The following is a 27,712-nucleotide window of genomic DNA, read 5'->3' as shown; positions in this document are numbered from 1 at the left end:
TGTGCGTGCGTGCGCGTTTGTGCGCGCGCGCGCTGAGGGGACCCGGAATCCGTTCCTCCGCACCCTGCCCCTGCCGAGTCACCACAGGCCCACTTGTTCCAGCAGGGTGTGGCTTCCGGTGACTCCGCCCCGCCTCCGAGGCCCCGCCCCTCACTTCTCTTCGCGCTCGCGGGCGGCTGCGGTGTTTTGGACCACGGGCGGAGCCGTAGCCCCGGTCTCCTCAGGCGTCCACAGTCGGGGAGCCGGGCGTCCGGGACTCCGGGCGGGTGTCCACGATGTCTGAGCGGGAAGCTAGGAACAGCGGAGGTTCCTTGCAGGCGGGTACGGTGACTGTCAACGACGTCCAGGAGTTGATGCGGCGCAAGGAGGAGATCGAGGCGCAGATCCAGGCCAATTATGACGTGCTGGAGAGCGTGAGTGTGGGCTCGGGGCTCCCGGGCGGGCGTGGGGGGCGCCCTAAAGCTTCCTGACCCTGCGCCGCGACCGGGAGGACTGAGAGGCGGGAGCAGCCTCTGCTTGGGCGCTCAGCTATGGCTCTCTCTCCCCTAGAGGCCCGGGGCGCCGCAACTGCGGCCTCTGTTGGCAACCAGAAGTGTAGGCGAAGAACGCTAACAACCAAGGACGGTTAGTGCCGCGTCGCTGTCTGGCAAGTCATCGCTGAGGCTTTGCCGGTTGCTAGGCGTTGTTTGATGTGCTGTACGTTGGTTAGCTTGTTTAATCCTCGCAACAACCCTTTGAGGTGGATGCTGCTGGCATTTTCTCCATTTTAGGGGAAGAGGAAACTGAGTTGTTAACTTAAACCAGCCTAAGGTCACAGGGCTACCGGTAGTATGTTTGCAGAGGGAGGGTGATAATCACCACCACCGTGGGTCCTTATTGAAGGTTTACCAGGTGGCATGTGCTTTACTACCTACTTTACATCATATAACTTCTTAGACTTAAATATGTATGTGAATGACATGGGGAATCTTATTAAAATGCACATTCTGATTGAGATGGGAGAGCAGATTCTCTCAACTCCCAGCCACGCTGATGCTAGTGGTCTAAGGACTGCGATTTGAGTGACAAGTAAGGCTCATTATCCTTACTGTATAAGGAAGAAACAGGAGGCCAAGAGTGGGGCAAACCCTTGCCTAGGGTCAGGTAGTTAGGAAGTAGAATTAATGGGTCTGGTTACCAGATCTGTCTGTTTCCAAAACTGATACCGTTTTTCTTATGCCAGCTAGTAGAAAACCACAAATAAATTTGCAGAGGAAGAGTAAATTAATTACACTCAAGGCGGGTGGTTTGAAATACATCTTAGGTGATGTAAGATAAAGCATTATATAAGGCCAGGGAACCATTTTACTGGGTTCTGACTGTATACCTGAAGGGTGCTGGTGTGTGTGTGTGTGTGTGTGTGTGTGTGTGTGTTTGTGTGTGTTATAATGAATCCTCACAACTACTCTGTGAAGTTAGTATGTGCCCCTGAAGCTCAGAAAAGGGAAGTCACAAAGTGGGATTCAGACTTCCGGGCTGTTATATCCAGAACTTGTGCTTTCAAGTAAATACCAGCAGTTTCTCAAACTTTAGTTACTTTTCTACCACAAGCAGGTTGCTGTATCCCTTGATGTTTTTCCTTAAGTTGAACCATTTTTACTTACATAAATTTATTTTATTTTTGAGACAGAGTCTCGCTTTGTTGCCCAGGCTAGAGTGAGTGCCGTGGTGTCAGCCTAGCTCACAGCAACCTCAAACTCCTGGGCTCAAGCGATCCTCCTGCCTGATCCTCCCAAGTAGCTGGGGCTACAGGCATGCGCCACCATGCCCGGCTAATTTGTTTCTGTGTATTTTTAGTTGTCCAGGTAATTTGTTTCTATTTTTAGTAGAGACGGATCTCTCTTGCTCAGGCTGGTATCGTACTCCTGAGCTCAAACAATCCACCCACCTCGGCCTCCCAGAGTGCTAGGATTACAGGCATGAGCCACCACGCCCGGCCCATAAATTTATTTTAAAGGGAAATTTTATAACTCTACTGCATATGGGAAATGAGAATCTCTCCCCTTAGAAGGTAAAAATCCTTCTCAAGGTGATTCAATATGTTGATTGCATCTAGCTAGTTACTATTGCTTGTTGAAGGCTTAGCCTGAAGGCTTTAGCCTGAAGCCTTGCTCTGTTCTTTTTTTTTTTTTTAAGTGATGCAGGGTGTGTGTGGTGGCACAGGCCTGTAATCCCAGCATTTCGGGGTGCCAAGGCAGGAGATTGTTTGAGGCCTAGAGTTAGAGTCCAGCCTGGGCAACATAGTGAGACCCTGTCTCTAAAAAAAAAAAAAAAAGAAAGAAAGAAAGGAATGAAGTATTAATACATGCTATAACATGAATCATCCTTGAACACATTATGCTAAGTGAAAGAAGTTAGTCACAAAGGATCACATAATAGTTCCATAATTCTGTTTATATGAAATGTCCAGAATAGGCCATAGAGACAAAGTAGCTTAGTGGTTGCCAGGAGATGGGGGAGAGGGAAAATGGGAATGATTGCTAATGGGTCTTAGGTTTCTTTTTGGGTGGCGATGAAAATGTACTAAAATTGATTGTGGCAGTGGTCATACAACCCTTTAAGTAGACTAAAACCCATTGAATTGTACACTTGAAATGGGTCAATATTGTATGGTATGTGAATTATATCTCAATAAAACTAAAAAATGGAGAGTCCCAGAGATAGCAAGTAATCTAAGGATGTCGTAAAGACCAGCACCAAATGAAGACTTTTTTCTTGATTATTGAAGGATAGAATAGAATTGGAAAAGGAATACATATTTTAGATTCAGGGTTGTTTAATGCTGTGCATGTAAACAGCCAGTGGTATGGGGCCCACCCTTTGGGAAGCAGTATCTTATGTGGTATTAATTCTCAGAGGCTAGTGAGCTCTTAGTCTTTGTGGGAAGTCAGGAGGCAGAGGACCTATTTAGGACCTTGTATGTTTCTGCAGTACCTATAGAGAGTCCTTTGTTAGGGAGACAGGAGGTTTGGGTGTAACCTAGAGGCTTCCAGAGAGGAAGGGAGAAAAGTGAATGGGATCCCTCTGCTTACTGCCTGTGTACACTGGACAGCTCATCTCTGGACTGACTAATAATTACAGCTGCCATTTATTACTTTCTATGCTTAGTAGTTTCCTAGGGTCGCCATAACAAATTACTACAAAATTGGTGGCTTAAAACAACAGGAATTTATTCTTTCCTAGTTCTGGAGGCCAGAAGTCTGAGATCATGGTGTCAGCATGCTTAGCTCCTGGTGACTGTGAGGGAGAATCTGTTCCATGCCTCTTGCCCAGTGTCTGACAGTGCCGGCAGTCCTTGGCTCATAGCCGTATAACTTGAATCTCCACCTCCATCTTCACATGGCCTTTCTGTGTCTCCATGTTCCAGATCTCCTTCTGCCTTTCATTTATTTATTTGTTTGTTTGTTTGACAGAGTCTCGCTTTGTTGCCCAGGCTAGAATGAGTGCCATGGCGTCAGCCTAGCTCACAGCAACCTCAAACTCCTGGGCTCAAGCGATCCTCCTGCCTCAGCTTCCCGAGTAGCTGGGACTACAGGCACGAGCCACCATGCCCGGCTAATTTTTATATATATATATATTAGTTGGCCAATTAATTTCTTTCTATTTTTTTATAGTAGAGACGGGTCTCGCTCAGGCTGGTTTTGAACTCCTGACCTTGAGCAATCCTCCCGCCTCAGCGTGAGCCACCACGCCCGGCCCCTCTGCCTTTCATTTATAAGGATACCAGTCCCTGGATGATCTTGTCTCGTGATCCTTAACTTAATTACATCTGCAAAGACCCTTTTTCCAAATAAAATCAAAACCTTTTCACAGGTTCTGGGGGTTAGGACGTGGATATAGCTTTTTAGGGGATATTTTTCAACCCACTACACCATCTATGTGCCTGGCACTGTACTAAGTACTCTATGTAGGTGAACTCATTGGTTCTTGCAAGAGGTAGGAAGAGAGGTGAGTGCCACTATTCTCATTTCATAATTGAGGAAGCTGAGGCTTAGAGATGAGAAGGTCTCAGCCAAGGATGCCCAGTTTGTACATGGCAGAATTGGATTCACGTGAAAACCACCTGCAAGGTCAGGTGTGGTGGTTCTCGCCTGTAATCTTAGCACTCTGGGAGGCCAAGGTGGGAGGATCATTCAAAGTTAGGAGTTCGAAATTGCCCTGAGAAAGAGCGAGACTCCGTCTCTACTAAAAATAGAAATAAATTAATTGGCCATCTAAAAACATAGGAAAAATTAGCCGAGCATGGTGGCGCGTGCCTGTAGTCCCAGCTACTCAGGAGGCTGAGACCGAAGGATCACTTGAGCCCAGGAGTTTTAGGTTGCTGTGAGCTAAGCTGATGCAATGGCACTGTGTAGCTCTGTCTCAAAAAAAAAAAAAAAAAAAAAAATTTAACCACCTGCAAAACCCCTGCCCTATACCATTCAACATATTGCCTTGCTTTTATGTACCATCATCTGACTTATGTCTTTAAAATGTTAAGTTAAAACAAATGTGTTGTTTCAAATAGGGAACACATTCCCATGGTCAAAGTTGAAAACTTACAAAAGGATGTAAAGTGAAAAGTCTCTCGCCCTTGTCCCCCAGCCACCTCGTCCTTCCCCCCAGAGGCAACAAGTGGTATCAGCGTATCCTAGGGATGAAGAGCTTCTTTGAAAGCCCTTTTAGATCTTTATATTTTCAGAAGACTCAAAACCTTGCCACAGCTGGGTGTTCCTTGGGGTTTTCACTCCCCTCCGGCTTCCAAGGCCACCAGCCAGGTGTCAGCTGCGCATGGGAGGGAGGGTTTGGAGGAGCTGAAGAAGAGACTGGCCTTGGGGATGACACTTATAGGAGTCATTGTTTTTTTCTGCACAGCTCTGATTTCAAAAAAGGAGAGTTATTCATATAATTACTTGTGCTATTAAAAATTAATTTAAAAAATAGTGCCCATTTCAGAAGGTAGTTGTGAGGACATGGGTAGAGCGCCTGGTCTGTATTAAGTGATCAGTAAATGGTGATTTTCCTTATTGTCACCTTTCTTATGACTTTGAAGGAAGAGGGTCTGGGGAAAGGCATCTTGAGGACGTTATACCTGTGAGATCTGTTTAACCCTGTTTCTTCCCTCCAGCAACGAGGAATTGGGATGAACGAGCCACTGGTGGACTCTGAAGGCTACCCCCGGTCAGATGTGGACCTGTACCAAGTCCGCACTGCCAGGCACAACATCATCTGTGAGTGGCCCTGTTGGGGCATGGCCCCCTACCACGTGGTGGGGCATGTTAAAGGCACATAAATGAAGTCACCAATGGTTGATGTTATCTGCCATCCTTTCTTCTGCCTTGATGGGATTATCTTTGTCCCCATCAAGAGACTGAGAACCAAGGAATGGGCTAGACTCTGGGATTCTATAATTCTGGTTTCTTCCTTTCTCTTCTCTTCCTCTTCTCTTCCTCTTCTCTTCTCTTTTTTTTTTTTTTTTTTTTTGGCAGGGTCTCATTCTGTTACCCAGGCTGGAGTGCAGTGGTGTCATCATAGCACACTGCAGCCTCAAACTCCTGGGCACCAGTGTATCCCCTGCCATTGCCTCCTTAGTAGCTGGGACTACGGGAATGTACCACCATGCCCAGATAACTTTTCTATTTTTTGTATAGACAGGGTCTTGCTATATTGCCCAGGCTGGTCTCCAGCTCTTAGGCTCAAATGATCTACCTACCTCTGCCTCCCAAAGTGTTGTGATTATAGGTGTGAGCCACTGCGCCCAGGAATTTCTGCTGTTTCCCCTCTTAGGCCCCTCTACTTGCAAAAATACATAGGGAACATACTCCACTGCAGGCATGTTGCTCTCCTAAATCTTTTATGTGTTTATTTGTTTTTAACTAAGGAACTAGCAGAGAGTAAAGGTTGGGTAGTATATTCGTTTCTGTTTCTGCCATAATAAATGACCACAGACTTAGTGGCTTAAACAACATACATTTATTATCTAACAGTTCTGGAGGGGAGAAGTCTCACTGGGTTAAAATCAAGGTGTCAGCAGGGCTGGTTCATTCTGGAGGCTCTAGGGGAGAACCTACCTGTTTCCTTGCCTTTTCCAACTTCTGCATCTCTCCAGCCTCTGCTTCTGCTGTCAGAGCTCTTGCTTTCCCTCTCCTGCTTCTCTCTTTCACTTATAAAGGATCCCTGTGATGACATTGAGCCCACCTGGATAATCCAAGATCATCTCTCTATCTCAAGGTCCTTCACTGGATCACATCTGCAGAGTCCCTTGTGCCATATTCACAGGTTCTAGGGACCAGGGTGGGAACGTCTTTGGGCGCCATGATTCACCTTGCCAGCAGTTTCTACACAAAGGGAAGGGAATTTATTACCTGCATTTTTCACTTAACAACTTCTGTTTAATCTTTCTCAATCTTGACTCCATCTGCAGCATGTTTGGATGTAAGGCCCTGCTTCGCAAACTGGGGACAACTTCTCAGAGCATCACGTTTCCTTGAAGATTTTGGGAAAGGAAGCATTTCATTTTTATGTTAAAACAAATAGGAAGATATGGAGTAGGGGAAAACCATGTTAAGATAGTCATGCTTGAGGGAAATTTGGGGCTTTTGGCTAAACCTCTAGACTCTCCAGGGATGCAGCCCACTGGTTCCTGCAGTGAGGACTCTGGGTGAAATTTGAGAAGCGCCACTTTACAGTGCAGGGCAGGGCACTGGCTTTTGTGTTTCTCAAAATGGTTAGCTTGACGTTCCAACACCATTTATTTAATAGTCCATTCTTTCCCCCTTAATTTGAAATGCGAACACATTGTGTATTGAGTTTTGAATCATGCTTAGATCTATTTCTGGGTTTTTTATGTTCTTTGGATGCTAATATCCCATCATCTTAATGACTTTATTTATTTATTTATTTTTGAGACAGAGTCTCGCTTTATTGCCCAGGCTAGAGTGAGTGCCGTGGCATCAGCCTACCTCACAGCAACCTCAAACTCCTGGGCTCAAGCAATCCTCCTGCCTCAGCCTCCCAAGTAGCTGGGACTACAGGCATGCGCCACCATGCCTGGCTAATTTTTTCTATATATATTAGTTAGCCAATTAATTTCTTTCTATTTATAGTAGAGACAGGGTCTTGCTCTTGCTCAGGCTGGTTTCGAACTCCTGACCTCGAGCAATCCATCCACCTCAGCCTCCCAGAGTGCTAGGATTACAGGCGTGAGCCACCATGCCCAGCCTTAATAACTTTATCACACTTAAGAATCTGGTTGAACAATTTCTCCTTATTGGTCTGCTTTTGAAAAAATATTATAAGTTTATTTTATTTTTAAAAAGTAGACTTTATTTTTTTAGAACAGTTACAGATTTACATAAAAATTAGGAAAATAATACAGAGAGGTCCCTTATACTCTGTACCCAGTTTCCTCTATTGTTAACAGCTTACATTAGTATGGTACACTTGTCACAATTGCAAATTTGGGTTTTGAAATATCCTGCTGAAACATTTCATCCCTGAAAAAAAACTTTTGAATTTTTAATTAGAATTATAGTATATTATAAATAAAGTTATTCGTTCCATTACCGAATGGCTCTATATTGATTGAGTCCTTACAATGTGCCAGGCATTGCTGGAGAGTCTAGGGACCCTTGTGGACCTTGTCACGTGCGGGTGCTTTTCTAGTCAGAGAGTTATCACATGCTATCTACTGACAGCATTTTAAGTCTTCCTTCCTAGTTATATGTCTCCTCTTATTCAAATCTGTGGTCTTTTCTTGTGTCTGCTCCTGTGGGTTGAGTCTTTGAGTCCCGTTATGCCTGAGGGCCTCATCTATGCACCAAAGTGACAGGGGCAGAGGAGCCAGGTCAGGTAGCCCAGCCAGGTCCACAGGTGAAGGCCTTGGAAAGTTAGACAGTCTGTGACCTGTAGATGCTAGACATGGATTAACTGGGTTTTCTTGGAAAGTCCTCAGAGGGGATTCTGTGAGTGACCAGCTAGAATAAAGATATGGACTCCAGAGCAGTAGGGAAGTTGTTTTTAGCTAAAAAGAAAAAAGAAGAAGTTATCAAATTGCTAGCTGCTGCGCTGCCTGGCCTGCATACATGATTTGTTCAACTGGCATGGCGATTCACAACATTTTGAATTAGCTGTCAGTACTGAAAAATCAGAAGATACCACTCAGTGGCTCCCAATTTTCAGCTTTTCTAGAAAAATCAAAGATTTGGTGACACTGGCTCTCCCTCCCAAACTCCAGCAGTTGGCAAGACCCCAATAGCAAGGTTCCTCTTTGGCTAATTCCCTGTCACTTTTAGACTGAGTGTCCCCAGCCATGTTATACTAGGCTTTTATGCATCATTTTTTCTTCTAGAAGATCTAAGACAAAAATGTAATCTTTCTTACGCCCAGCCCATATCACTCATTTGCATGACCACCATGCTGGTGCATTTGAGTTCATGGCCATGATTCAGCTGAATAGTACCTTCCTTCTGGTCACCTTTCAGGTCTCAGCCGAGATAGCACTACCCTTGGGAAGCCTTCCCTGATCTCCTAGACTAGTAAGGTCAGGCTTCCCTGCTGGAGAGGCCTAGCCACAGTCATCAGATATCATCATAATTACCTGTTCCATAGCTGCTCTCCTTGTGGAATGCAAGCTCCATGAGGGTAGGTCCTCGGTCCTGGGTTTGACTTTTGGCCACTAGCCCTATGTCTGGCATGTCATAAGCTCTTGTTAAATATTCAGCAAGTGAATATAGGAGTCTCGTGTCCTGGGCTATCTTCCTTGGCCTCTGACGTGGTGGTTCTCATCCCAGGCTTGCAGAATGACCACAAAGCGGTGATGAAGCAGGTGGAGGAAGCCTTGCACCAACTGCATGCTCGTGACAAGCAGAAGCAGGCCCAGGACATGGCCGAGGCCCAGAAAGAGGCCATGCGCCACAAACAGGGGCACAGTATGAGCTTCAGCACTCCTCAGGGCTTCGCCAAAGTGAAAAGCATCAGTCCTGGCTCCCCAGCTAGCACTGCGGTAATCCAGGGCCCTTTGTGGGGGGCATGGGAAGACAGACCTGCTCTATCCATGCTGGAGCTCCAAGTTCATTTACTCATTCAGCACATGCTGACCAAGGTCTGCTGCGTATACAGCCTTGTTTTGGTGTCCAGGGTTTTGGGGGCGGAGGTGGTCAGCCTTGGCTGCTTACTACCCTGGAGGGTAGAGAACTGTTCTCAGTGTCTGAAGATGCTAAATGTCCCAGGAGAGGGAAAGAGGATATCTTCTTGGGGCTCATTTTAGCTGGGTACTGAATAATAAAATTGAGAATGATAATTGCTGCCGTTTGCACTAGGCATCCTGCAAAATGAGTTATGTATCTTACCTGGTATGTTTTTTTAAAAAAATAACAGCTTTATTGAGATGTAATTCACATACCATAAAATTTACCCATTTGAGTATGTATACAGTTCACTGTCTTTTAGCATATTCATATAGCTGTGCATCTATTATCATGATCAACTTTAGAACATTTTCACTGCCCTAAAAAGAAACCTTATACTGATTTCCCATCACCCCCCATACTCCCAGTCCCTGGCCCACTAATCTACTTCCTGTCTCTGTGGATTTGCCTTTTCTGGACATTTCCTGTATATGGAGTCATACAGTATGTGTCCTTGTGTGTCTGGCTTCTTTCACTTAGCATTGTGTTTGCAAGGTTCATGCATATCATAGCATGTACTTTAGAACTTCATTCCTTTTTATGGCCAAATAATATTCTACAGCATGGATATACCATATTTTCTTTATCCATTTGTCCGTTAATGGACATTTGGATTGTTTCCACTGTTTTTGTTTTGTTTTGTTTTGTTTTGTTTTTTGAGACAGAGTCTTGCTTTGTTGCCCAGGCTAGAGTGAGTGCCGTGGCATCAGCCTAGCTTACAGCAACCTCAATCTCCTGGGCTCAAGCAATCCTGCTGCCTCAGCCTCCCAAGTAGCTGGGACTATAGGCATATACCACCATGCCCGGCTAATTTTTTCTATATATATTAGTTGGCCAATTAATTTCTTTCTATTTATAGTAGAGACGGGGTCTTGCTTTTGCTCAGGCTGGTTTCGAACTCCTGACCTTGAGCAATCCGCCCACCTCGGCCTCCCAGAGTGCTAGGATTACAAGTGTGAGCCACTGCGCCCGGCCTGTTTCCACTTTTTAACTATTATGAATAATGGTGCTGTGAACATTCTTGTGCAAGTTTTTTTGTGGACATGTATTTAAATTTAATCCCACAGCCACCCTCTGGGATAGGCACTAATCTTGACCCCATTTCAGCCATGAGAAAAACCCTCAAAGACCTGAAGTCACTTGTGCCAGTATATGTATCTTCTAACAGGGAATTGGGTCCTAAATCCAGGTCCTGTCCATCTTCTTTAATAATCACAAGACTGTAAGTTACACATAAACTCTGTTTTATTCACTACTGTGTCCACAACATCTAGCACAGTGCTAGTTGGCCCACGACAAATACTTGTTAAAGGGATGAATGAGTGGTGGTCTGTGTCCTCCTTAGGACCTAGAATGAAAGGGTCACTCCAGTTTGGGTCAGCCTTGTGCCTGTGGCTACTCATTTGGGGGCTTCTTGGACAATGTTTGTCTTATCTCAGTTTTTTTTTTTTTTGAGACAGAATCTCGCTTGTTGCCCAGGCTAGAGTGAGTGCCGTGGCGTCAGCGTAGCTCACAGCAACCTCAAACTCCTGGGCTCAAGCAATCCTGCTGCCTCAGCCTCCCGAGTAGCTGGGAGAACAGGCATGCACCACCATGCCCGGCTAATTTTATATATATATTAGTTGGCCAATTAATTTCTTTCTATTTATAGTAGAGACGGGGTCTCGCTCTTTCTCAGGCTGGTTTTGAACTCCTGACCTCGAGCAATCCGCCCGCCTCAGCCTCCCAGAGTGCTAGGATTACAGGCGTGAGCCACCACGCCCGGCTCTTATCTCAGTTTTGACTGACAAATAAAATGGTGCCAGACTGGCCTGGCTCTTCTTACCCTTGAACCTGGACCAGGGCCTCAGAGAGTAGCATTTGGCTTATCCCACGTTCCTCAAGGCCTCCACAACCATCAGCTGTCACACATGGGGCAGACCTGGCCATTTTTACTAGATCTGCCCTAGAAGGGACCAGCAGGAGGAGGTGGCCCAATTATCCACTGCCCCTTCCTGCATGAAGTATCTAAATCTCTGAGCTCTGCTTTGAGCTTGCTCTGTAGAAAACAAACTCTTGGCCTTGACATCAAATTGAGTATTGCAGGGTAAAAAACATCAGAAGCACATTAAATCTCTAGCCTAATTCTCCGTTTTCTCTTCTCTCTTTAGGGTCTGCAAGTGGATGATGAGATTGTGGAGTTTGGCTCTGTCAACAGCCAAAACTTCCACACGCTGCATAATATCAGCACTGTGGTGCAGCACAGTGAGGGGGTGAGTCAGGGGCTACCTGGTGCCTTCGTCTGTTCAGGCTGCTGTAACAGAACGCCATAGACTGGGTGGCTTATAAACAATAGAAATTCATTTCTCACAGTTCTGGAGGCTGGGAAGTCTAAGATCGAGGCACCAGTATCTACTTCCTGGTCCATAGGTGGCACCTTCTTGGTGTGTCATCACATGGCAGAAGGGGGGAAGGAGTCCAGGGACCTCTTTTATAAGAGCACTAATTCCATCATGGGGGCTCCACCCCTACGACCGAAGTACCTCTCGGAGGCCCCATCCTCTAATACCATCACAATGGTGTTAGAGCAGGCGTCCTCAAACTACGGCCTGTGGGCCACAGAGGCCCATGGCATGTTTTTGCTGCCGCTGCCTGTCCTGCTTAGCAGCTGACTCGTCCTGGGCCCACAGTGCACATGTGTGGAATGTGCGCCGCACTCTCCAATGGCCCTCCAATGGTCTGAGGGACAGTGAACTGGCCCCCTGTTTAAAAAGTTTGAGGACCCCGGGTTAGAGTTTCAATATATTAATTTGAGCAGGTCACAGACATTCAGATCATAGCGCTTGGCATCTGGCACAGTAATGCCAAGTGTACATGACTGTTCACACTGGCATAAAATTGGAAATACCAAAATGTCTGCTGATAAGGCAGTGGACAGACAGACTATACTGGTTAATATCCCTGAACTTGCTGGGGCCAGGAAATGTTGCTGAGGCCTTTGCTGCCGCCTTAGTGCTATTCCTCAGCGCAGTCCCCATTCAGGGCCTTTGTACTTGCTGTTCCTTCTGCCTAGAATGCTTTTCCCCCACCCCCATCTTTTTTTACACCAGTGACACCTCAGCGGGGCCTTTCCTAGCCATCCTAACTAAAATCCCCCTCTCCTGCTTCCTAATTCCTATTTTCATTTAACAGTGTTTCTTGGAGATTTTTTCATTTTGATGCATACTTGTTCTTTTTCACTGCTGCATAGTTCTCTGTTGTATGAGTAGAGTGCAGTTTGTCCACTGCTTATCAGTGGACATTTTGGTGTTTGCAGTTTTATGCCAGCGTGAACAGTCGTGTCCACTTACGTAGGACTATGTACACAGGTGGGTGCTTCTCTAGGTAGATACCAGAAAGTAGAATTGCAGGCTATAAGCTATGCATGTTTAAATTTTTAATAGATAATTTGAAAAGATTTTACTGATTTATACCCTGATAAACAGTGTGTGAGTAAACCATATCAGTATGACTCTGTAGTGTTGATCTTTTAAAATTTCTCCTTAAGTAACGTCTTATTTTAATTTGTGTTTTTTTGGTTACCATAAGGTTATCTTTTTTTGTATGTTCACATTTTCATTTTTTTGAATTGCCTATTTATGTTTTTTCCCATTTTTTTCTATTGGCATATTTGTCATTTAAAAAAATTAATTTGTAGGACTTCTTTATATTTTTTAGCTATTAAATCTTTGCTATTTTACATGTTGCATGTTTTCTCCTGGTTAGTTCCTTTTCTTTTAACTTTGTTTATGGCAACTTTGACTACTTTAATTCACTTAGATATCTTTTTTATTTTTGGAGACAGGGTCTTGCTCTGTCACTCAGGCTGGAGTGCAATGGTGTCATCATGGTTCACTGTAAGCTCAAACTCCTGGGCTCAAGTGATCCTCCCACCTTGGCCTCCCAAAGTGCTGGGATTACAGGTGTGAGCTACCACACCTGATTTCTATTATATTTATTTTTACAGGGTTAATAATTATTAACTCCCTGCCCAAACCATACCTGAGAACTTAAAGAAGTATGGTGAAATGCACAGTAATACAGTGCTAATCAGACTTGATTCAGAACTTGATCAGAACTTGATTCATGGGCATTTTGACCATTTCAGTGTCTTAAAAATAAAAGTTAAAATTCAAAATTGGCTGCTGGTTTCTGGCATACCATATCATTAAATAACATTTCTACTGAATCATCTTGCTCATTGCTTGGCAAATGGAAACGAACAAATGGTTTTTGTTTTGTTTTGTTTTGTTTTTTTCTGGCAAAGATCCACACTTTTCAGGAGAAATATGGGACTCAAAGTCCAGAGAAATTATTTGCTAAAGTTTTTGGTTCCCAAGTGAACTCTTCTGTTTAACCAGCAGTACTGGGTTTATGGACTCCTGCTGGGCTGCAGTGGCCATGCATAACTCATCAGAGGCTGTTGTTCCTGCACCGTGATATCTTCATCAAGTCCGTAACTTTTATGGACCTTCAAAATTGTAATTTTAAGAAATTCATCAGTTTTTTTTGCTTTATGACATTTGCATTTTGCTAAAAGAAGTTCTTGAGGTTGGGTGCAGTGGCTCACACCTGTAATCCCAATGCTTTGGAGGCTAACGCAGGAGATTGCTTGAGGCCAGGAGTTTGAGACCAGCATGAGCAACATAGTGAGACACTGCCTCTACAAAAAATGAAAGTAAATTAGCTGGGCATCGTGGTATAGCACCTGTAGTCCCAGCTCCTTGGGAGGCTGAGGCAGGAGGATCACCTTATCCCAAGAGTTCAAAGTTACAGTGAGCTATGATCAGGCCACTGTATTCCAGTGTGGGCAACAGAGGAGACCTTGTCTCAAGAAGTTCTTTTAATTCTTTATTGTTTTCTTTTTAGTTGTTCCTTAATCTATCTGGAATTTATTTCTCTTATTTTTTATAACAGTTTTATTGGTAACAGATTTAATTCACATACCATACAATTCACCTATTTATAGTGGTTTTTAGTATAGTCACAGAATTGTGCAACTATCACCACAATCAATTTTAGGACATTTTCCCCACCTAAAAAATAAACCCTGTACTCATTAGCAATCACTATACCTCCCCACCCATTCCCTCTATACCCATCAGGCCCTGGTAACCACTGCTCTACTTTCTATCTCTGTGGATGGCTTATTCTGGACATTTCAGATAAATGAAGATCTTTTGTGACTCACATCTTTCACTTAGCATAATGTGTTCCAGGTTTATTCATGTAGTGTGTATCAGAACTTCACTCTTTTTTAGACAGGATAATATTCCATCATATAGGTATACGACATTTTATTTATCTCTTCATCAGTTGATGGACATTTGAGTTTTTCCATTCTTTTCTATTATTAATAATACTGTGATGAACATCCATATAAAAGTCTTTATGTATACATATTTTTTCACTTTTCTTGCATATATATACCTCATCCGGAATTTATTTTTGTGAATGGTGTGAGACAAGATACCAAACTTAATCTCCTCAAATGGTTACTAGTTGTATTGGTACCACATTAACTACTGAATAGTTAATGTTTTATCCACTAATTTAAGTTTCCCCACTTATTTATTTATTTAGAGACAGAGTCTCACTCTGTTGCCCAGGCTAGAATGCTGTGGTGTTAGCCTAGCTCACAGCAACCTCAAACTCCTGGGCTCAAACAATCCTCCTGCCTTAGCCTTCCAAATAGCTGGGACTACAGGCATGCACCACCATGCCTGGCTAATTTTTTCTATATATTTTAGTTGGCCAATTAATTTCTTTCTATTGTTAGTAGAGACGGGGTCTCACTCTTGCTCAGGCTGGTTTTGAACTCCTGACCTGGAGCGGTCCACCCGTCTCAGTCTCCCAGAGTGCTAGGATTACAGACGTGAGCCACCGCACCCGGCCAAGTTTTTCCCTTTTTTACATATCAAATTTCTGTATTGGTAGGAGTCTTTATTCTGTTTCATTGGTCTGTTTGTTCTGAGCCTTTCTGGGGTTCTTTGGAAGAAATCTACAGTGTTCCTTGTCAGCTTCCCTTTAACTCCTTGCTGCAAAGGGTTTATTTGTTGCCTCTAGGTGAGTAAAAAAAATCACCCCAAAACTTAACAGCTTAAAACAACAAGCATTTATTGTTTCTCACAGTTTCTAAGGGTCTGGCATACAGCAGTGGCTTAGCTGGGCAGTTCTGGCTCAGGCTGTGTCACGAGGTTGCAGTCAAGATAATAGTAGGGGCTGCAGTCACCCGAAGGCCTGACCAAGGCTGGAAAACCAGCTTCTGCTCACATGGACGTGGGCAGGAGGCTTCAGTTCCTGGTCTTGTGGATTCTCCATGGGTTTCTTGGGTGCCCTCCCAACATGGCGGCTGGCCTTCCCAGAGGCAGCAACCCAGGGAAGCAAGGAGGAGACAGCAGCGGCTTTCTGACCTAATTGCTGAAGACACACCATCATGTCTGCTTTATTCAGTGGAAGCGAGTCACTAAGTCCAGCCTATACTCGGGGAGGAGAGTTAGGCTTCACCTCTTGAAGGGATAAATATCAAATAGTTTTTGGATGGATTCTCAAGCCACCAGAAAAGGTTTCTGTTTTCTCTACTTGTTCGGTTACCACACATCCAGTCACTAAAAGTTTTTTATTTTGTTGACAATGCTCATCTTTGTAGCCCCCCCTTCCCATTTTGTTTCTTGATCTTTGTGGCTTCATCCCTTTGCTGTCCCTGTGCTGTTCCATCAGGCATTTCACCGAGGTGTCCGGAAGTGGCGCAGAGGAAGGTTTATTTTGTCATGTTCATCCAGTCTCTGTTTTTCATTCTTTTCCCCTAGCGTGCTCATGTGTCACGTTTTACTCATTTCTCTTGTGTGCCTTGATGTGTCCACTTTTAAACTTTGCAGTTGTCTTGGCTCATTATTACAGGTTTATTTGTAAACATATCTCTTTTTTAAATTCTGGAAAAGGAAATACACACGTGGGGTAAAAAGAGACCCAAAGAACATACAGCAGAAAGTCTCCTTGCCTCCAAGCTCATTTCCTCTGCTCCAGAGGCAGCCACTTTCCAGCTGTGTGTCCTTCCAAGAAAGTCTGCTTATGCACCAGCAGAGAAGGCCGCTGGTTGTTTCTGTTAAGGTATAATTTACCTACAGCAAGATCCACCCTTTTTAGCGGACAGTCCTGCGAGCTCTGACAGATGTGTGTAGTGTGTCATTGCCCCAGCGATGAAGATGACAGCAATTCCATCAACCCCTGAAATTGCCTCACATCTTTCTGTAGTTAACCCCTGCCCCCAGCTTCACCCCCCAAACACCATCTGTCTCCATCCCTATAGTTTTACCTTTTCCAGAATGTCATAGAAATAGAAACTGCACAGTCTAGTAGCCTTTTGAGTCTGACCTCGTTCACTCAACAGAGTCTGTTATAACAGAGGTTCTTCCACGTTGTTGCGTGTATCTGTAATTCGTTCCAGTTTACTGATGAGTGGCACTGCACTGTGTAGGTGTCCCACAGATTGTTTATCTGTTTTCCAGTGAGGGACGTTTAGATTGTTTCCAATTTTGGATAATTACTGATAATAGCTACTTACATCTGTCACTCCCTAACTGGAAGGGTACAGTGGCCCTTTGTTATCTAGTGTAGCTGATAATAGCTACTGGTTTTTAATCTGCTTTTTCTAGTTAAATATATTCTCAGCTGCTTTGTAGGTCTATAAAGTAGTCATTCAACATATTAAAGCAAAAAGAGACTTTTTCTTCATAGGAAATTTCATGGGGAATTCCAAGATACCCAGCAGATGAAAGCTGATGTCTGGTCTGGGGGGAGCAGGTGGTATGTCGTGAAGCCTGAACCTCACACCCTCGGGGGACCAAGGGGTCCTCCTGGAACCAGAACCCAGCTTGAGAAGCAAGGATCTGTGTTTCCATTGTCTGTTTTTTGAATTAAAAAAAAAAAAAAAAAACCCACAGCATTTTATTGTGAGACATTTAGGTCGTTTCCAGTTTTATGGAGATTAACACTGTTGTAGATAAATCTCTGTTTCTTTAGATTAACTTTCTAAAGGTGGAGTTTCTGGATCAAATGCATATATTTTCAAGGGAAAAAAATCTTTTTTTTTGAGACAAAGGCTCGCTTTGTTGCCCAGGCTAGAGTGAGTGCCGTGGCGTCAGCCTAGCTCACAGCAACCTCAAACTCCTGGGCTCAAGTGATCCTTCTGCCTCAGTCTCCCGAGTAGCTGGGACTACAGGCGTGTGCCACCATGCCCAGCTAATTTTTCTATATATATTAGTTGGCCAATTAATTTCTTTCTATTTTTAGTAGAGACAGGGTCTCGCTCTTGCTCAGGCTGGTTTTGAACTCCTGACCTCGAGCAATCCACCCGCCTGGGCCTCCCAGAGTGCTAGGATTACAGGCGTGAGCCACCGCGCCCGGCCAAAAAATCTTAGCTTTAAAAAAAATTACTGTCTTTATTATAAAAACATATTTTTTTTTAGCCACAGAATATTTTATTTAAATATTTTATTTTATTTTATTTTATTTTATTTTATTTTTAGCCACAGAATATTTTATTAAAATATGTATATTTTATTTAGCCAAAGAAAAGAATGAAGTACTGGTACATACTTCAACTGTGAACCTTGACAACATTATGCTAAGTCAAAGAAGTCAGACACTAAAGGTCATATATTATATGATTCCATTTATATAAAATTGTCCAAAAGGCAAATCCATAGAGACAGAGAGTTGATTAATGGTTGCCAGGGGACTAGGGGGAGGGAGAGGAGAATGGGAAGAGACTTCTGATGGACAGGAGATTTCTTTTGGGTGTTGAAAATGTTCTGGAATTAGTGGTGGCGGTTGTATATACTAAATATACCGAATACGAGGGCTGTCCGGAAAGTTTCCAGCCATTGTTAACATAACGAGAATGGTTCCATGGCTGGATACTTTCCGGACAGCCCTCTTATACTAAAGTGTGAATATACTAAAACTCACTTAGTTCTATACTTTAAAATGGTGAATTTTATTGTATGTGAGTTATGTCTCAATAATAAATATAATGTGTATTTATCCTTAAAAAATCACGTAGTACAAAACTATTTAAAAATAAATACTGTGTCTCTCCCTCCCTTAGTGCCTTTCATTGTTTATGCTGGGTCCTGGGCCTGTAAAACAGACAAACAGGGTCCTTGCCTTGGGAGCACTTAGGTGGGGGAGACAGGTATTAATCAGTAATCAGAGGTAGGTCATTATACACTGACGAGCGTTATGGAGGGAAAGTGCAAGGGGGCTCAGAGAGTAAATAATGGGTCCTAACTTAGCTTGGGGTTGAAGAAGAGTGCCCCTGAGGGAGTGACCCTTAGGTGCGTATAGAGGTTTCTGGGGGGCTGGGGGGAGGCTGGCAGGGGAAAGAGCCTTCAAAGCACATTCCTAGGTGCTTCAAAGCACATCCCTGAGGTGGGAGGGTCAAAGAACTCCAAGGTGGGTGGTTGGGGCCCAGAACAAGGAGAGTGGGGAGAAGGGAAGAAGGCAAGGCCCAGAGATTGGCAGGGTTCCCTGCGAGTCCAGGCCTCTGGTCCTAGGAAAGATTTTGTTCTCATTTCTTGAGGAGCCATGGGGAGCCACCACACACTTCCAGTTCAGGAGTGACAGATGTCAGAAGCTTTGTTTGTGCCTTGCAGAGATTTCTCCGCGTGCTCAGTAGAGAGCAGATTGGAGGGATGACAGAGTGTTAGCAGCCCTGTCAAGAGATGGTGGTGGGGCCAGGCGTGGTGGCTCACGTCTGTAATCCTAGCACTCTGGGAGACCAAGGTGTGTCGATTGCTCGAGGTCAGGAGTTCGAAACCAGCCTGAGCAAGAGCGAGACCCCGTCTCTACTAAAAATAGAAATTAATTGGCCAACTAATATAAATAGAAAAAATTAGCTGGGCATGGTGGCACCTGCCTGTAGTCCCAGCTACTCGGGAGACTGAGGCAGTAGGATTGCTTGAGCCCAGGAGTTTGAGGTTGCTGTGAGCTAGGCTGACACCATGGCACTCACTCTAGCCTGGGCAACAAAGCGAGACTCTGTCTCCAAAAAAAAAAAAAAGAGATGGTGGTGGCTTTAACCAAAGGGGTGGAGGTGGCAGGAAGTGGACAAATCAGAGACATTTGGGACATAAAATAGATAGGCCTTAACCTGACCAAGCAGGTCAAGGGTGGCCTCTGGGAACTGGAGGTACACGAATATATCCCTCATACGTTTTCTGGGTGTGGGTGCAGATGTCCCCAGCAATTGCATTTTGACAAGACACAAACAAGGCCTGGTCCACATATTGCTCTGGAGTCCCCCCTTCTTCAGAGGGAATTCCGTATCAGTACATACATACCTCCGTTCTTTTTAATGATCCCACCATACTCCACGGCTCGGTTCACCATCTTTTTTTTTAACCAGCTCCCATACTGGACATTTAGGCTGTTTCCAGTGTTTGACCGTTACAAACAATGGTGTGGTGAGTACCCTTGCCTGTGGTGGGTGATTCTGTGTTGTAAAGCTAGGAGTGGAATTGCTGGGTTAAAAGCAGTGCACACGCACAGATTTGGTAGGTGTTGTCAAGGCGTCCTCCAAGAAGCTTGCGCAAGTTCACATTCTCTCAAATAGCATACGTAAGCGCTTATGTCTTTACCCCTCCCCAACTGTGGCATTGTCAGAAATGGCATCTGTTGGGTTTTTTCCTTCATGCTTTATCTTTTAAGATTCAGATATTACATTGATCTGCCATAATTTTTGTGGTAAAATATACATAATGTAAAATTTACCATTTTAACCATTTTGAAGTGTATAGTTCAGTGGCTTTAAATACATTCACATTGTTCTGCAAACATCACCACCATCCATCTCCAGAACTCTTCCACCCTCCCAAACTGAAAGCCTGTCCCCACCAAACACTAACTCCCTATTCCCTTCCCCCAGCTCCTGGAACCCACCATTCTACTTTCAGTCTTTATGGATTTGACTACTCTAGGGACCTCATATAAATGGAATCATGCATACTGTATGAATTTTGTGTCTGGCTTATTTCACATAGCATAATATCCTCAAGGTTCATCCATATTATAGCATGTGTCCGAAATTCCTTTTTAAGGCTTGAATAATATTCCACTATTCTCTATATATCTCATTTATCCATTTATCAGTTGATAGATACATGGATTGCTTCTACCTTTTGTTATTATGAATAATGCTGCTGTGTATATGGCTGTGCAAATATATGTTTGAGTCCTTGCTTTCATTTCTTTGCATATGTACCCAGAAATTTAATTGCTGGATCATATGGTAATTCTTTGTTTACATTTTCGAGGAACCACCATATTGTTTTCCACAGTTGCCACACCAGTTTACATTTCTCCCAGCAATGCTCAAGGAATTGCAGTTTCCCTGCATCCTTGCCAACACTTGTTGTTTTCTGTCTTTTTTTTTTTTTTGAGACTGAGTCTCACTTTGTTGCCCAGGCTAGAGTGAGTGCCGTGGCATCAGCCTGGCTCACAGCAACCTCAATCTCCTGGGCTCAGCGATCCTACTGTCTCAGCCTCCTGAGTAGCTGGGACTACAGGCATGCGCCACCATGCCCGGCTAATTTTTTGTATATATATTTTTAGTTGGTCAATTAATTTCTTTCTATTTTTGGTAGAGACGGGGTCTTGCTCAGGCTGGTTTCAAACTCCTGACCTTGAGCAATCCGCCCGCCTCGGCCTCCCAAAGTGCTAGGATTACAGGCGTGAGCCACCGCGCCCGGCCTTGTTTTCTGTCTTTTTAATAACAGCCATCCTAATCCGTATGTAGGGGTATCTCATTGTGGTTTTGATTTGCATTTCTTTGGTGATCAGTGGTGTGGAACATCTCTTCATGTGCTTTTTGGTCATTTGTGTATCTTCTTTGGAGAAATGGCCATTCAAGTCCTTTGCTCATTTTTTAATCAGGTTGTTTGCTTTTTTGTTGTTGACTTGTCAGAGTGATTTTCAAATATTTCCTCCCATTCTGTGGATTGTCTCTACTCTATTAATAGTGTCCTTTGATGCATAAAAGTTTTAGATTTTGATGGCATGTTATTTTAATTTGTAATTTTCTTTGGTGTGTTTTCCCCCTCACTTTGTTTTAATTAAAGAAAGTAATATATACACATGGATAAAAAAATTAATAATACAGGAATATATAAAAGTAATTGAGGCCTGCGCAGGCCCCAGCCTATCTGTGGTTTGGGGCTGCTATCTGCCTCATAAAGCAAAGTGGAGGGTTTGTCTTCTAAGAAGATAAAATCATTTTCTCTTCTGAAGAAACCTCCTACATAGTTGGCTTTGCCATTTGCCAGGAACAGGAGGCAGAGACTGAGACTGCATGAGTCTAGGTTTTCAGCTGAGGTTGAGAGAGGTTACCTCCAGAACTGTCACTGTGAACTCAGCGTGGGCTTCATGACAGTCACAGAAGTGAATTCCTTAATAATAATAAACATATGGCTGGGCATGATGGCTCACGCCTGTAATCCTAGCACTCTGGGAGACCAAGGCAGGAGGATCTCTTGAGCTCAGTTCGAGACCAGCCTGAGCAAGAGGGAGACCCACCCCATCTCCACAAAAAATAGAAAAAAAAATACTTAGCTAGGCTTGGTGGTGTGCGCCTGTAGTGCCAGCTAGTTGAGAGGCTGAGGCAGGAGGATCCTTGAGTCCAGGAGTTGGGAGATTGCAGTGAGCTATGAGGATGCTACTTTGCTCTAGCCTGGGTGACAGAGTGAGACTCTGTCTCAAAATAACCCAAAAAACTAAAAAAAAAAGTATAATCTTCCCCCCAAAAAGTAAACATCTTCTTCTTCTCTCACTATAAATTATTGACATTTCTCTCTCAAAGTAATCACTCTTAACAGGATTTTTTTGGTATATTTTCTAGAAAACTTTGCACAAAGCAGCACATAGGTCATTTTAGAAAATATAGTCAAATGGGTTCATACAGTGCTGGTTTTGTTTTTATAAACACTTCATTCACTGTACTATATTTGAAAAATATCTTATTGATGGACATTTTGGGTGTTTTCAGTTTTTGAATTTATAATAATTCAAAATAATTCAATAATTATTATTCAATAATTTTTATAAACAGTCCTAGAGTGAACATTTCATTTATATGTCATCTTGTACATTTGTAAATGTATCTTTTTTTTTTTTTTTTGGAGACGGAGTCTCACTCTGTCACTCTGGGTAGCGTGTAGTGGCATCCTCATTGCTGACTGCAACCTCCAACTCCTGAGCTCAAGTGATCCTCCTGCCTCAGGCTCCCGAGTTGCTGGGACTACAGGCGTGTGCCACCATACCTGGTTAATTTTTTTTTCTATTTTTGATAGAGATGGGGTCTTGCTCTTGCTCAGGCTGATCTTAAACTCCTTGACCTCCATTGATCCTCCCACCTTGGCCTCCCAAAATGTTAGGATTACAGGCGTGAGCCACTAAGCCCAGCCTTGTAAAATTTATCTTATGTGCACTTTTTTTTTTTTGAGACAGAGTCTCACTTTGTTGCCCAGGCTAGAGTGAGTGCCATGGCATCAGCCTAGCTCACAGCAACCTCAAACTCCTGTGCTCAAGCAATCCTGCTGCCTCAGCCTCCCGAGTAGCTGGGACTACAGGCATGCGCCACCATGCCTGGCTAATTTTTTCTCTATATATTAGTTGGCCAATCAATTTCTTTTCTATTTATAGTAGAGACAGGGTCTTGCTCTTGCTCAGGCTGGTTTTGAACTCCTGACCTCGAGTGATCTGCCCGCCTCGGCCTCCCAGAGTGCTAGGATTACAGGCATGAGCCACCTCGCCCGGCCTTATATGCGCTTTTAAGGATATTTGTGGGGGGAGAAGGGGGGACATGTTTTTCTCTAGGAAGATGATGCCAGTTTGCAACATCACTGGATGCCCCAAGAGTGCCACATCCCCCACACTCTTGCCAACCGCAGTATTATGCTTAAAATAAAAATCTTTTCCAATTTGATGGGTGAAAAATGGTATCTCAGCATTTTAGCCTGAATCTCTTTGGGTACTAACAAGATTGAGTTTGAAATGATTCTACTTACTTTTCAGAAGTCCCTGAATGTGGTGGTGATCCGTAGGGGAGAGCAACACCAGCTTAGACTTGTTCCAACACGCTGGGAAGGAAAAGGACTACTGGGGTAAAGTATCTGTTTCCATTCCTTCACACTGGAGCATCATGTGAGTGTGTGTTAGATGTGAAGCTGGAGGGGAATGCTGGGGGGACATTAGGGACTCCCCAGAGTGTGTAGGAACTGGTGGTAAGTACTCGCGGTAGGAATGAGACTGCAGGTCTAGAGGTGGAGGGATCCCCGGTGTCTCTCCTAAGAGCCTCTCTGGTACTTTCCTGGGCATTTGCTTAAAAAGAATGAGAGAATGTAGATGAAAAGCTGGAAAGACTCACCTTCTGACCTTCCTGGATGGAGCTACCATATTTATGCCGTTCCTTTTCTTATTTTCTTCCAGCTGCAACATTATTCCTCTGCAGAGATGACTGTCCCTGGGAAACATTAACAGGAAAGCATCTTCCCTTGCCCTGGATGTGGGTCTAGTGGAGATTTCTTCATTCTCTCATTTCTCTGGAACATAAGGATCTGGAAGAGGCCGGAAGCCTGAACTTCTAGGTGTTGGAAACACTGGCCCACCATGTAATCTCTCTGGATTAAGGCATTGTTAAAAACTTGATTTGTGTTTAGCATCTTTTGCGAATTAGGCCCTGGCCCTAAATGGGAATTCTCTGGCTTGTAGGCACGTGGGCAGGAGTTATTCTGGCAGGTGCTGATATGACTGTTCGTTTAGGATTTGGTTTTATTTTTTTCAAATAAACACAGTTTTACAGTGCTGATGTGACCAAGTTATCACCCCAACTGAATTTCTTATGAACCTCTCAGACAAAAGCTCAGACAGAATATCCTCATAGAAAGTTGGGTTAAACAAGCAAGCAACTGTGCTGAAGTCAAGATTTGACCAACTTCTTTCTTTGGACTGAAGCACTGCTGCTGTGGCTACAGAAATTGCTAAACAGTTCCACGCATCCTTAGCAGTTGGGCCTTTAGGGCCCAAGTAGCTCGCTTTGGAGAAAGAGGAAAGCCAGGAGGCTCCCAGGTAGCCCACCATGGTGTTGGCACCTTCTCAGTAACCCACCAGAGGGCAGCAAGCTTCTTTCATTTATTTCACTTCTGGCCTAAAAAGCACTGCAGATTAGCTTCTAATTTGACTTTTTATAATTGAACCTCCTGGCCACGCCCTGAGAGCAACACTATCTTATAAACTGCTAGGGTGTCCTAACATTGCTGATGGGGACTGGCAGTGTTTACAGATATGACCTCTTAAAAATGCTTATTCTTCTTTTATGTTTTCTCTCTCTCAAGATGTTGAAATGGGTCTCAGTGATTCCTACTGATGCTGTGTGTGCATTGCTTCATCTGTTCATAGTATCACAGTGTTTATCTCCCCAGTTCTTGCACACCACTTTCTGTTTTGGAGGAGGTCTGGCACCTTTTGCCGAGCAAGCCCTGTGTTCCTTGGGGTTGGATTTGCTCTGGTTAGGTGCAGATCCCAGCCTGCCCTAGTGGGAGTCAGTATTGGTGTGTGCTTCCAGCTATGGGTTCGTGTGCTCAACTCGAAAGCCTACCTGTGGAGTGTCTTCCCTCAAACTGTGTATTCCAGCCATACAGCCATGTGTGTTCCCCTCTCGTAGCCGCGGACTTGCTGTGTTTACCAGTGTTTACTGTTTAAATCGCATGTTCTAATTCCAAGTGTTTTCCAATCTCTTTTTATGAGTCCCAGACTATAATAAACACAGCTTACACCATCCAGTTTATCCCTTTTTTAAATTTCGAGATGTATGCGTATTAATCAACTTCCCATCATTGAGGCTTGGTGCTGGGGATAGGGAGAATGGTTTGCATTCTTGTAAAATGATAGCAGCAAAGAGTGTTTTGCATGGGTGCCTCTGGCTGGTTTCCTGCAGGCTCCCTGTGAAAACCTCAGGATGGCCACCTGTTGCGGTCTTCTGAGGGATTCTATTAGCTGAGAGTCACTTTGAATGGGGAATGATCCTAATGGATTTAACCAAACTGGTTTTGCAGAAATGCTTTGCGATAAGAAGAGCAAGATAATGTAATCTATATAATATTTAATTCCAGCTAGCTAAAAATCTCTATACAGCATGTGGTGCCTTGGCGAGGGGGCAGGCAGGACAGATGTGTGTTGCATCTATGAGACCTGGAAATTTGGTTTGCTTTTGGACAAGATAATTTTTCAAAGAGTTGATACTTCTTCATTTAACCTTGCCAAGCCTTCGGAAAATCGCAATCGCCAGTATTGGCCGCTGTAGCTTCTGGGGGATGGCACCATGGGAACGTGGGCGATAGTTTGAGTGGAGGAAAGGATGAAAGGAAGACGAGGAAAGCCATTTTCCTCGCGCTGTGCCTCTGCTCCGGCGACCAGCAGGGGGCGCTCCGGCCACGCTCCCAGCCCCTTTCTGAGCACGTGACCCCAGTCCAGACCTGTAGCTTTACGGCCAGTCGCCCTGGTGGCGGCGGTTGCCATGGGGACGAGGCTTGCTGGCAACTGTAACTAGGGAGTTCGTGGAGGAGAAGGTAGAGGCAGCTGGAGGCTGGAGGTCGCTGTGAGGGGTCCAGGCGACGGGACGACTCCTGCCGTTTGGGCACGGGAGTAGGCGCTCTCTGTAAGTGCGGGGCAGAGGCCACGGCCCGGGCGGGGGTCCCCGGCCTGGTGGGGCTGGTGCCCCCTGAGGGGCGCACACCCCACTCGCGCCTGGGCGGCCCCGGGAGACCTGAGCTGGAGGAAGAGGCCGCACACGGACTTTGTGCTCCCCACGGACCCACACACCTGCCACCGCTGCCCTAAAGCCCCTGCGGCTCGCCCGGGCCTTGAACCCGTCCCGTCACAATGCCCTGGCAAAGTTTGGGTCGGTCGGAAGAGGCTTGGGGGAACAGCCCTGGACTCGAATCCATAGCAGTCATTTTTCAGATGGAGGAACTAAGTGTCAGAGAGATCTGTTTCTTAACCAGCTGTGACATCTTGAATACGTCGCTTCACCTCAAACTCTTTCTTTATGTTTTTGCCAGAGATGGAGTTGAGGAACTGATACATTGAGCACTAAGAAAGAGAAATGAGGAAATAGAAATACCTTATTTACCCTGTACTCTTTGGGACTGTATTTTCAAGGAGTTGGGTTCTCTTATTCTAATGTTACTGAAAATTTGGGAGTTTTCTGTTTTGGGTCCAGCTTTTCAGGGATAAAGTGTCTATCCTTCTTGTTTTCCTAATTCATACTCTTTGTTCGATGTAAGGAATAAATGAGAGAATATGTCAGAAGGGCTATAAACTGTTAATTTCTCTGTGAATTAGGGTTGCTTCTATCTCCATAACTGTTGCTACCATTTTCAGACACTATGTGCTGGAACTGTGTTGAGTGTTTTACATATGTTATCTCACATTGGCAACAATCTTAGCATTTAGGGTCATCATTTTATTTTGCCTGTGAGCAATGAAGACTCTGAGGGGTAAAATGACTTGCCCACGATCACAGAGCAAGTGAGTGGTAGAATGGGATTCAATGCTAGGATAAGCTGATGGCAAAGCCCATGCTTTTAATCACTAAGCTGTATTGTTTCTTCTCTTACTCCTGTGTTAGAATTGTTGCTAATGCCTGGGTTGTGCATTTTGCTGCTGTGGGAATATAAATCTGTTTAAAATGAGTTAGATGGCACTAAAGTTATTCCTAGAGAGATGAGAGGTCCTGGGATCAATATTTTTAAGATTTGGGCCAGGCTTTCCCACAAATATGATATTCTTTTTATTCCTGTGGGAAGGAACTGGAGCTGGTCTTGCACATTTTATCAATAGGTTAGTGCACCAGGAAATCAAAATGGGGCACAGAGGGGCCTGCTGATTGTTATGGTCAAAATTTCTCTAAAGGAAGCTCTACAGAGAAGAATGTCAGATGCAGAAGAACCCCCCCTAGAAGAAGCAGAAGAAAATGGAGAATCAGAAATGGAAGAAGACAATACCCCAAATTTTGAAGAAGCAGAAAATATACAACGGAAATCAAAAGAATATGACACATTAGCATGGATTGATTCTCAGGATGAGGAGGAGGGAGAGGAGATGAAGAGAAAGGAGAAGTGGGAGGAGGGAGGGGAAGAGGAGGAGGGGGAGGAGGAAGAGGAAGAGGGGGAAGAGGAGGAGGAAGAAGAGTGGGAAGAAGGGGAGGGACAAGAAGGGGAGAGGAGAGAGGGAGAGGAGGAAGGGGAAGAGGAGGAAGAGGAAGGGGAGGAGGAGGGGGAGGAGGAGGAAGAGAAGGGGGAGGGGGAGAAGGGGGAAGAGGGGAAGGAACAGAAGGGGGAGGGGGAGAAGGAGAGGGAGGAGGGGGAAGAGGAGGAGGAACAGAAGGGGGAGGGGGAGAAGGAGAGGGAGGAGGGGGAAGAGAAGGGGGAGGG

At 44.5% G+C, this 27,712-nt stretch overlaps 2 protein-coding genes across 2 annotated transcripts in view; both read left to right on the top strand.

Annotated features, from left to right (window-relative positions):
* Positions 1–108: 108 nt before the first annotated feature.
* On the top strand, positions 109–25,056 carry PSMD9 (proteasome 26S subunit, non-ATPase 9). Its single transcript, XM_075996524.1, has 6 exons — positions 109–413; positions 5,147–5,249; positions 8,811–9,022; positions 11,357–11,458; positions 23,295–23,383; positions 23,709–25,056. Exons 1-6 carry the CDS (start codon positions 276–278, stop codon positions 23,734–23,736), a joined length of 672 nt encoding a protein of 223 aa, XP_075852639.1. The 5' UTR covers positions 109–275; the 3' UTR covers positions 23,737–25,056.
* Positions 25,057–25,158: 102 nt separating this feature from the next.
* CFAP251 (cilia and flagella associated protein 251) overlaps positions 25,159–27,712 on the top strand; it is a 62,544-nt gene continuing 59,990 nt past the window's right edge. The window contains exon 1 of the mRNA XM_075996525.1: positions 25,159–27,348. Coding sequence (XP_075852640.1) covers positions 27,171–27,348 — 178 coding nt within the window. The 5' untranslated portion in view covers positions 25,159–27,170. The remainder of the gene's footprint in view (positions 27,349–27,712) is intronic.

Source organism: Microcebus murinus, chromosome 22 (assembly GCF_040939455.1).
Source record: "Microcebus murinus isolate Inina chromosome 22, M.murinus_Inina_mat1.0, whole genome shotgun sequence".
NCBI lineage: Eukaryota > Metazoa > Chordata > Mammalia > Primates > Cheirogaleidae > Microcebus > Microcebus murinus.
The sequence above is the reverse complement of the archived record's forward strand: the minus strand, read 5'-3'. Positions and strand labels throughout refer to the sequence as shown.